The sequence below is a fragment of the Triticum urartu genome, unplaced genomic scaffold, assembly GCF_003073215.2.
Source record: "Triticum urartu cultivar G1812 unplaced genomic scaffold, Tu2.1 TuUngrouped_contig_274, whole genome shotgun sequence".
Classification (NCBI taxonomy): Eukaryota; Viridiplantae; Streptophyta; class Magnoliopsida; order Poales; family Poaceae; genus Triticum; species Triticum urartu.
The window spans coordinates 19,468-30,962 of record NW_024113236.1 but is presented as its reverse complement, the minus strand read 5'-3'; the positions used below and the strand labels follow the sequence as shown (position 1 = coordinate 30,962).

Below are 11,495 nucleotides of genomic sequence, written 5' to 3'. Positions count from 1 at the left end.
GAGCCATGATTGGCCGACACCGTGCCTGGAGCGTTTGCCGTACCCCGCGACGAAACATCGGGCAATCATATAGGAGCCAGATGAATAGATGATGCTCTCCCTTTCACGCCACAACTGTGATGAGCATGCGCTAGCCGCATGGGTATATCGTGCATGTCGCGTGCGCAAACACACCAACGAGTCTCCCACCGGTAAACATTGGCACGCAAGCTGCACGCGAAGCCCGTGCCATTGATTGAGAATTAAAAAGATTTGATTGAAACGCACGCACGTACAGAGTCCAACCAAGTAGGAGTATAATTGTATTATGATTCTCGTCTGGTTCGTCCAGGATTGGAGTAGCCAAGAGAGGAAAATGAGCAGCAAATCTTCTGAAAGTTGTACTGATGCCGAAGCTAAATTATAATTATAGTACCAATTGTGTAACCGGCTTTGAAGTTTGAACTACTTTGACTAGTAGTAACTAAATAGAGTATATCGAGCTGGTCTCTTTGACCTGAGCAGCTGGCGTCGATGAGGAGTAGCTGTCCTACTGCTGCCAGTAGTAAAGAGTTTCAGTTACCCGACTACTGACTGGATCTCAATCAGGCGGCCGCCGGGAAGAGGCAGTCCGGGCACCGGACTAGGCCGCTCGCGTTGCAGGCGGCGCAGGTGAGGGCGCCGTCCTCGTCGTCGCTCTGCTTCTTGCGGCTCCCGTCGTCGCTGTGCTTCTTCCGGCTCCCGTCGCAGCTGCCGCAGGGCACGTGGCGCTCGTCGCCGCAGCAGCCGCAGGGGGGATGGGCCGGGGCGGAGGATATCGTCGGGGCCGCGACGATGCGGTTGAGCTCGCCGCACTCGTGGAGGCGCTGGACCTCCTCGATGCCCCCGAGGTGGCGGCCGTCCACGAAGACCTGCGGGAGGGCCAGGCCCAGGCGGGGCGGCAGGAGCGCGGCGAACTCCGCCACGAAGGCGTTGTCCACGGCCAGGTCGCGCTCGTCGACGGTGGCGCCGATCCCCCGCAGGATGAAGCGCACGGTGTAGCAGTCCTCGTAGGTGCGGCGGACGACGCGGAGGGAGGTGGAGTAGAGCACCACGTGCACCTCTGGCTCCCGGGCGGTGGCGTGCGCCGAGGCCGACTTGAGGGCGCGGAGGAGGCGGAGGGCGGAGGCCGCGACGCGGAGGCGGTGGAAGACGCGCGGCGGGCGGGGGTGCTCCGGGCGGACCAGCGACGGGATGTCCTTGAGGGAGGGGGAGTGGGAGGCGATGGAGAAGCGCCGGGTGGTGGCGGCAGCGGCGACGAGCGCGGTGGACGGGGAGGATTTGGACCTGGAAGCGCGCGTCTTCACCCAAGAAGGCCACATAGCCATGATGGGGGCTGCGAGGACGGAGGGGACGGAAGCGGTGGGGTTTTGTCTGCGCTTTGCCTTGTGGCCGGCGGCCGGCCTCGTTAGTTTGGGGTGGGTTTTATGGGGCGTGATTTGAAAACCCAGCCCATCTGAACATGTCACTTTTTTTAGGGATTTTCCAAGAATTTTAGGGAACACCACCTGACAAACTTTCAATTTTTTTGTTGCATGTACCATAACAAAAGAATTAGATAAGATGCACAATTTTTTCTTGACAAGTATACATTCTATATTTTATATGTATTTTGGACCGTAACACAAAATAGGCGGTCGTGCTTAGATTTTGTGAGATCGCGATGACACGCCAAGCATCCCCGCTTCGATAACCCGGGAAACGCATTAAACTTGAGTGAGCTATATCCAAATAATTTTGAATCTAGTGTTGGAAGGAGACCTTGAAATCTCCGCCACCATTAAAATGTACCCACTATCTATGTGAATGGAGCGTTAATGCGGTGACCACATTTGGATGCGCATAAAGACTTTCGAATTTCGATATTACACGGAGGGTAAAATAGTCAAGAGTCATTACCTTCCTTAGCTGGAAAAATTAAATTTTATTCCAATTATTGGTTTAAAATAGTCAAGAGTTATTACTACATGATTATCGTGTTCGCTTCGGAAGCCTTACCATGGACATGTCGTCATCAAAGGAAAATAAACCTTTGATTGAATTGTGACGACCCTTTTTCAGTTTGTTGTGGCCTATTCAGCGTGTCTTTTGTGGGCTTTTTCTGTCTTGGGCTTGGACTTCAATCCCGTGGACTTTGGATTGGTTTCTCATTTCTTTATTTGGTAATTGTGCCTTTGAGTCGTGTAAATAAACCCAGTGTTCAGTTTACTGACCATCATTTTGCCGAGACTCTTCTTTTTTCATCTCTAGGTTGCAATGGAAGCAAGGGAATTGGGCAATTTTTGTGTGGAGGTTTCACTTCAATCGGCCATGTGACCAAAGGAAGGTTTTGTTGCATCTACTTCCCTATTTTCTTGATCTGTGAATTGAGTTTTCCTTAGTTATCGCTTGTTTTTTGTTTGTATGGACATGTTCACATTTTTTATTCAAGGTAGTAAAGTCATGGTATTATTTTAGCTTTTTTTATTTGTCGTTGTTGGAAAATTAACCAATGTGCCCCCCCCCCCCCAAAAAAAAGTCTGTGAAGGAATGTCTTTTAGGAAGATTCCCGCAACGGTTTCAAAGAATCTATGGTAGGTTAAACTTCTTCATTGTATGCTTATATTTGATCAACGTTTAGTCGTTTTGAACTGTGTTAGTGTGGTACATTGACCTTATGTGTGGACAATTTTTAGCATGATATTAGCATCACTGAATATAACATTTTGTTCAGGCCATGCATGGTTTACCTTTTGTTGTTGTTATCCTTTTCATGAACGTTTTAGGGAATTAATTATCATTTCATGATTGATCAGGTACCTTATATTGATTATTTTATTATTTCCATCATCTTTGCCTTTCTTTTCACGTGTAACATTTTGATGGAAGTTAATAATGCATTTGTTGTAATTGCAGTTAGGATGATTAAGTTATTTTATTTATTTTTCCCAAGTATTCCTACAGCAAAGAGAACACTTTATTAACTTGACCATGAGGCGTGAAACCATTCTTATTCACACTAGGCATGGTATGTACTTTCAGTCATATGGAGAATGCCGGAATAGCTATCAAGATAACAAAAATCTAAATGCTTAGATGGATATTCTAACATTAGATCAAGAAATTTAAATTAATAATATCTTTATTTATTTTTCTTTAACTATTCCACATTCTATATCATTTCACGGTCATTTGAGAGACCAATTTATTATTCTCACTAGGAACAACACATAAACATGCATTTTAGGAACGCAATGAACATGATTTTGTTGGAAATATGCCGTAGAGGGCATAATAATTGTATTATTTATTTCCACATTTATAATTAGATGTTTACACTCTATGCTAAACTGATATGGTTCTTAAATATGTGATTCAAAGGAAAACCCATAAGCACGTGTAGAGTTATAAATGATAAAACCTGATTTCTGGTCTCGCCTCTAGGACTAGCTTAAGTGTTGCATGCTGGTTATGTTTTCCAGATCATAGGCATAACTTAAGTGTAACAAGGATGCCGACAACCTTGATAGTGTGATGCTAGAAGAACGATCATATTAAATTGACCCAACTTGTTTGTTATACTTAGACATGTTATCATCGCAAGTCTATAATAATAACACAGAGAGTTAATGTATGCCTAGTTCCTTAGACCATGAAAGTATTGAGTCACTTCATACTGGATGATGCAGTTTGTGGTTGCTTTAGTCTCATCTGTAACACCGTGATAATAATGACAACTTAAAGGTTTATTGGAAAGTATGACAAGGGGCTAGATAGCCAAGAGTGGGATTTGCTCCTCCGACGATGGAAAGATATTCTTAGGGCCCTCTCGGTATGACGACATCTATCATCGTCTGGCCAGATACAAGTTACTGGCTCACAGGGATGCTGAATCATGACAACGAGAAAGAATAACAAAACTGGTAATGAGGAGACTGGTATAATGAGCATGTGTATGACTCACGGGGATACAACACAGACAAAGATCTTTTCTTGTACACATTTGGTGGATTAGGCTTGGGTTTTATAATGTATCGTGAAGCAAAGGTGAAAGGACATGCGGTGCCCCCATGTGTGGTTTTAATAATTGATGACATTCTCTATGGACTAATGGTTATATTGAGTTATATTGGAAGGATTTGTCCATAGGCATTTCTTAAAGTCCATGTGTTGGTTTCAAGGAGTTTATGAGTTGACCAAGGTGCTATTAAGGAATTATCAAAAGATTGGTCATGTGAGTGTTGAGCTTATTGCAAGCATGTCTTGAAGAAGAATATTGTGTGATCATTCATGTTTACCTTCAAGACATCATCCAAATGAAGAGAGTTGGAAAGATTCAAGTTTGATCAAGACTAAGTCAAGAGTGAACCAAGTTGATCAACTCACAAAGCATAGATGAAGCACCAAGAGGGATAAGTGATCCCATGGTATGGTAAGCGCTTTGTGTACTAACCCATGGTCTATGTGAGAGTTCTGTGTGGGGTTAGCTATGTGTCCATGGGCTTGTGTCAATAGGAAGATATCACTCACCCCATTGAGAGGATGACATCAAGTGGTGATCGTCATCAAGATTGCTGTGTGCAAGTTCAAGTGGACAATCACGAAGAGATCAAGTGCTTGAAGCTTGCCGTCTATTATGGTGTCAATGGACTTGTGAATATGTGCCAAACAGTGGCTCACCCATAGTGGATTATGGGGGAGTAATTAACTAGTCTTCACTGAGCCAACACAATCAAGAAAGGTGGTCCAACTTGAGGGAGTCAAGATCGTCATCATCTAGCTCAAGTGGACTATGTGCAAGGCAAAGATTTGCCCTTGATAGGATTTCTATTTTACCGGTCTCATGGTGGTAATTGGGAGACCTGGTTATAGGATCGATTGTCGTACTATCAAAGGGGGCTCTCGATAAGTAGCTTGATCGTATCGTTCGTAGAGAGATCAAATCATTGCATCCTTGCATCATCTTTATTGGTTCTTGTTTGGTTTTCTCCTTGTGAGGTTTGGAGCTTATGGTCATCTTATTGACAAGCTCGCGTTCATCGAAAACGGAGTTCGCATATTTCTTCTATTGCGTTTTCGATGTTGGAGGTTTTACCAGTCTTTTTCGAGGAAGGGTTCTTGCCATTTTCTTATGGGCCCTTTATAATTTCCTTACTATTGTTATTTCTATCAAGATTGTGTTAGCCCTTGTCGCTAGCTTTCCAAAAAATTTGGTTTCGTCGAATTCGGAGCTCGTATGCGAAAGTTGTGGCTGTTTTGATCTTACTTGTTTTACCTAGAGAGGTTGTACCGCGCCTTAAAGAGGTTGTACCGGTTGACCGGTACAATTGGTGTTTGGAGTGGTTGTACCGCTCTAGAATTGGTCTGAAGGTTGTACCGGCCCTGTACCGCTCTACCACCGGTCTGGGTTCTGTTGTGGAGCGGTTGTACCGGTTAGTTCAGTTTAACCGGTACTACCGGTTGTTGGGTTTCGTAGTAATTTCAAAAAATTTCCTATGCACACGCAAGATCATGTGATGCATAGCAATGGGAGGGGAGAGTGTTGTCTACGTACCCAACGCAGACCGACTGCGGAAGCGCTGACACGACGTAGAGGAAGTAGTCGTACGTCTTCACGATCCAACCGATCAAGTACCGAAACTACGACACCTCCGAGTTCGAGCACACGTTCAGCTCGATGACGATCCCCGGACTCCGATCCAGCAAAGTGTCGGGGTAGAGTTTCGTCAGCACGACGGCGTGGTGACGATCTTGATGAACTACAGCAGCAGGGCTTCGCCTAAACTCCGCTACAGTATTATCGAGGAATATGGTGGCAGGGGGCACCGCACACGGCTAAGGAATAGATCACGTGGATCAACTTGTGTGTTTCTGGGGTGCCTCTGCCTCAGTATATAAAGGAGCCAAGGGGGAGGGGGGCACCGGCCAGGGAGGAGGGCGCAGGAGGAGTCCTACTCCTTCCGGGAGTAGGACTCCCCCCCCCAATCCTATTCCAACTAGGATTCCCCAAGGGGGAAAGAGGGAGAGGGGTGGCCGGCCACCTCTCCTAGTCCTAATAGGACTAGGGGAAGGGGGGAGGCGCGCAGCCCTTGTGGGCAGCCCTTTCACCTTTCCACTAAGGCCCATGAAGGCCCATATGGCTCCCGGGGGGTTCCGGTAACCTCCCGGTAACCCGGTAAAATCCCGATTTCACCCGGAACACTTCCGATATCCAAATATAGGCTTCCAATATATCAATCTTTACGTCTCGACCATTTCGAGACTCCTCGTCATGTTCGTGATCACATCCGGGACTCCGAACAACCTTCGGTACATCAAAATGCATAAACTCATAATGTAACTCTCATCGTAACCTTAAGCGTGCGGACCCTACGGGTTCGAGAACAATGTAGACATGACCGAGACATGTCTCCGGTCAATAACCAATAGCGGGACCTGGATGCCCATATTGGCCCCTACATATTCTACGAAGATCTTTATCGGTCAGACCGCATAACAACATACGTTGTTCCCTTTGTCATCGGTATGTTACTTGCCCGAGATTCGATCGTCGGTATCCAATACCTAGTTCAATCTCGTTACCGGCAAGTCTCTTTACTCGTTCCATAATACGCCAACCCAACATCTACCTTTGGAGACACCTGTAATGCTCCTTTATAATCACCCAGTTACGTTGTGACGTTTGGTAGCACCCAAAGTGTTCCTCCGGCAAACGGGAGTTGCATAATCTCATAGTCATAGGAACATGTATAAGTCATGAAGAAAGAAGTAGCAACATACTAAACGATAGGGTGCTAAGCTAATGGAATGGGTCATGTTAATCAGATCATTCAACTAATGATGTGACCTCGTTAATCAAATAACAACTCATTGTTCATGGTCGGGAAACATAACCATCTTTGATTAACGAGCTAGTCAAGTAGAGGCATACTAGTGACACTTTGTTTGTCTATGTATTCACACATGTATTATGTTTCCGGTTAATACAATTCTAGCATGAATAATAAACATTTATCATGATTATAAGGAAATAAATAATAACTTTATTATTGCCTCTAGGGCATATTTCCTTCAGTCTCCCACTTGCACTAGAGTCAATAATCTAGATTACACTGTAATGATTCGAACACCCATGGAGCCTTGGTGCTGATCATGTTTTGCTCGTGGAAGAGGCTTAGTCAACGGGTCTGCAATATTCAGATCCGTATGTATCTTGCAAATCTCTATGTCTCCCACCTGGACTAGATCCCGGATGGAGTTGAAGCGTCTCTTGATGTGTTTGGTCCTTTTGTGAAATCTGGATTCCTTTGCCAAGGCAATTGCACCAGTATTGTCACAAAAGATTTTCATTGGACCCGATGCATTAGGTATGACACCTAGATCGGATATGAACTCCTTCATCCAGACTCCTTCGTTCGCTGCTTCCGAAGCAGTTATGTACTCCGCTTCACATGTAGATCCCGCTACGACGCTTTGTTTAGAACTGCACCAACTGACAGCTCCACCGTTTAATGTAAACACGTATCCGGTTTGCGATCTAGAATCGTCCGGATCAGTGTCAAAGCTTGCAGCAACGTAACCTTTTACGGTGAGCTCTTTGTCACCTCCATATACGAGAAACATATCCTTAGTCCTTTTCAGGTATTTCAGGATGTTCTTGACCGCTGTCCAGTGATCCACTCCTGGATTACTTTGGTACCTCCCTGCTAAACTTATAGCAAGGCACACATCAGGTCTGGTACACAGCATTGCATACATGATAGATCCTATGGCTGATGCATAGGGAACATCTTTCATATTCTCTCTATCTTCTGCAGTGGTCGGGCATTGAGTCTTACTCAACTTCACACCTTGTAACACAGGCAAGAACCCTTTCTTTGCTTGATCCATTTTGAACTTCTTCAAAATTTTGTCAAGGTATGTGCTTTTGTGAAAGTTCAATTAAGCGTCTTGATCTATCTCTATAGATCTTAATGCCTAATATGTAAGCAGCTTCACCGAGGTCTTTCATTGAAAAACTTTTATTCAAGTATCCCTTTATGCTATCCAGAAATTCTATATCATTTCCAATCAGCAATATGTCATCCACATATAATATCAGAAATGCTACAGAGCTCCCACTCACTTTCTTGTAAATACAAGCTTCTCCGAAAGTCTGTATAAAACCAAATGCTTTGATCACGCTATCAAAACGTTTATTCCAACTCCGAGAGGCTTGCACCAGTCCATAAATGGATCGCTGGAGCTTGCACACTTTGTTAGCTCCCTTTGGATCGACAAAACCTTCCGGTTGCATCATATACAACTCTTCTTCCAGAAATCCATTCAGGAATGCAGTTTTGACATCCATCTGCCAAATTTCATAATCATAAAATGCGGCAATCGCTAACATGATTCGGACGGACTTAAGCATCGCTACGGGTGAGAAGGTCTCATCGTAGTCAATCCCTTGAACTTGCCGAAAACCTTTTGCGACAAGTCGAGCTTTGTAGACAGTAACATTACCATCAGCGTCAGTCTTCTTCTTAAAGATCCATTTATTCTCAATTGCTTGCCGATCATCGGGCAAGTCAACCAAAGTCCATACTTTGTTCTCATACATGGATCCCATCTCAGATTTCATGGCTTCAAGCCATTTTGCGGAATCTGGGCTCACCATCGCTTCTTCATAGTTCGTAGGTTCATCATGATCTAGTAGCATGACTTCCAGAACAGGATTACCGTACCACTCTGGTGCGGATCTTACTCTGGTTGATCTACGAGGTTCAGTAGTATCTTGATCTGAAGCTTCATGATCATTATCATTGGCTTCCTCACTAATTGGTGTAGGTGTCACTGAAACAGTTTTCTGTGATGAACTACTTTCCAGTAAGGGAGCAGGTACAGTTACCTCGTCAAGTTCTACTTTCCTCCCACTCACTTCTTTCGAGAGAAACTCCTTCTCTAGAAAGGATCCATTCTTAGCAACGAATGTCTTGCCTTCGGATCTGTGATAGAAGGTGTACCCAACAGTTTCCTTTGGGTATCCTATGAAGACACATTTCTCCGATTTGGGTTCGAGCTTATCAGGTTGAAGCTTTTTCACATAAGCATCGCAGCCCCAAACTTTAAGAAACGACAACTTTGGTTTCTTGCCAAACCACAGTTCATAAGGCGTCGTCTCAACGGATTTTGATGGTGCCCTATTTAACGTGAATGCAGCCGTCTCCAAAGCATAACCCCAAAACGATAGCGGTAAATCAGTAAGAGACATCATAGATCGCACCATATCTAGTAAAGTACGATTACGACGTTCGGACACACCATTACGCTGTGGTGTTCCGGGTGGCGTGAGTTGCGAAACTATTCCATAGTTTTTCAAATGTACACCAAACTCGTAACTCAAATATTCTCCTCCACGATCAGATCGTAGAAACTTTATTTTCTTGTTACGATGATTTTCAACTTCACTCTGAAATTCTTTGAACTTTTCAAATGTTTCAAACTTATGTTTCATTAAGTAGATATATCCATATCTGCTTAAATCATCTGTGAAGGTGAGAAAATAACGATATCCGCCACGAGCCTCAATATTTATCGGACCACATACATCGGTATGTATGATTTCCAACAAATCTATTGCTCTCTCCATAGTACCGGAGAATGGTGTTTTAGTCATCTTGCCCATGAGGCACGGTTCGCAAGTACCAAGTGATTCATAATCAAGTGGTTCCAAAAGTCCATCAGTATGGAGTTTCTTCATGCGCTTTACACCGATATGACCTAAACGACAGTGCCACAAATAAGTTGCACTTTCATTATCAACTCTGCATCTTTTGGCTTCAACATTATGAATATGTGTATTACTACTATCGAGATTCAATAAAAATAGACCACTCTTCAAGGGTGCATGACCATAAAAGATATTACTCATATAAATAGAACAACCATTATTCTCTGATTTAAATGAATAACCGTCTCGCATTAAACAAGATCCAGATATAATGTTCATGCTCAACGCTGGCACCAAATAACAATTATTTAGGTCTAATATTAATCTCGAAGGTAGATGTAGAGGTAGCGTGCCGACCGCGATCACATCGACTTTGGAACCGTTTCCCACGCGCATCGTCACCTCGTCCTTTGCCAGTGCCCGCTTATTCCGTAGTCCCTGTTTCGAGTTGCAAATATTAGCAACGGAATCAGTATCAAATACCCAGGTGCTACTGTGAGCTCTAGTAAGGTACACATCAATAACATGTATATCACATATACCTTTGTTCACCTTTCCATCCTTCTTATCCGCCAAATACTTGGGGCAGTTCCGCTTCCAGTGACCAGTCTGCTTGCAGTAGAAGCACTCAGTTTCAGGCTTAGGTCCAGACTTGGGTTTCTTCTCTTGAGCAGCAACTTGCTTGCCGTTCTTCTTGAAGTTCCCTTTCTTCTTCCCTTTGCCCTTTTTCTTGAAACTAGTGGTCTTGTTAACCATCAACACTTGATGCTCCTTCTTGATTTCTACCTCCGCAGCTTTCAGCATTGCGAAGAGCTCGGGAATAGTCTTGTTCATCCCTTGCATATTATAGTTCATCACGAAGCTCTTGTAGCTTGGTGGCAGTGATTGGAGAATTCTGTCAATGACGCAATCATCCGGAAGATTAACTCCCAATTGAATCAAGTGATTATTATACCCAGACATTTTGAGTATATGCTCACTGACAGAACTGTTCTCCTCCATCTTGCAGCTATAGAACTTATTGGAGACTTCATATCTCTCAATCCGGGCATTTGCTTGAAATATTAACTTCAACTCCTGGAACATCTCATATGCTCCATGACATTCAAAACGTCGTTGAAGTCCCGATTCTAAGCCGTAAAGCATGGCACACTGAACTATCGAGTAGTCATCAGCTTTGCTCTGCCAAACGTTCATAACATCTGGTGTTGCTCCAGCAGCAGGCCTGGCACCCAGCGGTGCTTCCAGGACGTAATTCTTCTGAGCAGCAATGAGGATAATCCTCAAGTTACAGACCCAGTCCGTGTAATTGCTACCATCATCTTTCAACTTTGCTTTCTCAAGGAACGCATTAAAATTCAACGGAACAACAGCACGAGCCATCTATCTACAATCAACATAAACAAGCAAGATACTATCAGGGACTAAGTTCATGATAAATTTAAGTTCAATTAATCAAATTACTTGAGAACTCCCACTTAGATAGACATCCCTCTAATCTTCTAAGTGATTACGTGATCCAAATCAACTAAACCATAACCGATCATCACGTGAGATGGAGTAGTTTTCAATGGTGAACATCGTTATGTTGATCATATCTACTATATGATTCACGCTCGACCTTTCGGTCTCCGTGTTCCGAGGCCATATCTGCATATGCTAGGCTCGTCAAGTTTAACCTGAGTATTCTGCGTGTGCAAAACTGGCTTGCACCCGTTGTAGATGGACGTAGAGCTTATCACACCCGATCATCACGTGGTGTCTGGGCACGACGAACTTTGGCAAC

At 44.1% G+C, this 11,495-nt stretch overlaps 1 protein-coding gene across 1 annotated transcript; it reads right to left on the bottom strand.

The window, feature by feature from the left end:
• Positions 1-272: 272 nt before the first annotated feature.
• On the bottom strand, positions 273-1,398 carry LOC125527048 (uncharacterized protein At5g39865-like). Its single transcript, XM_048691623.1, has one exon. The coding sequence runs from the start codon at positions 1,344-1,346 to the stop codon at positions 585-587; it is 762 nt and encodes a 253-aa protein (XP_048547580.1). The 5' UTR covers positions 1,347-1,398; the 3' UTR covers positions 273-584.
• Positions 1,399-11,495: the final 10,097 nt, after the last annotated feature.

What these genes read in the sequence shown, in the direction of transcription:
- LOC125527048 (XM_048691623.1), bottom strand. Translation starts at nt 1,346, where the DNA reads ATGGCTATGTGGCCTTCTTGGGTGAAGACGCGCGCTTCCAGGTCCAAA.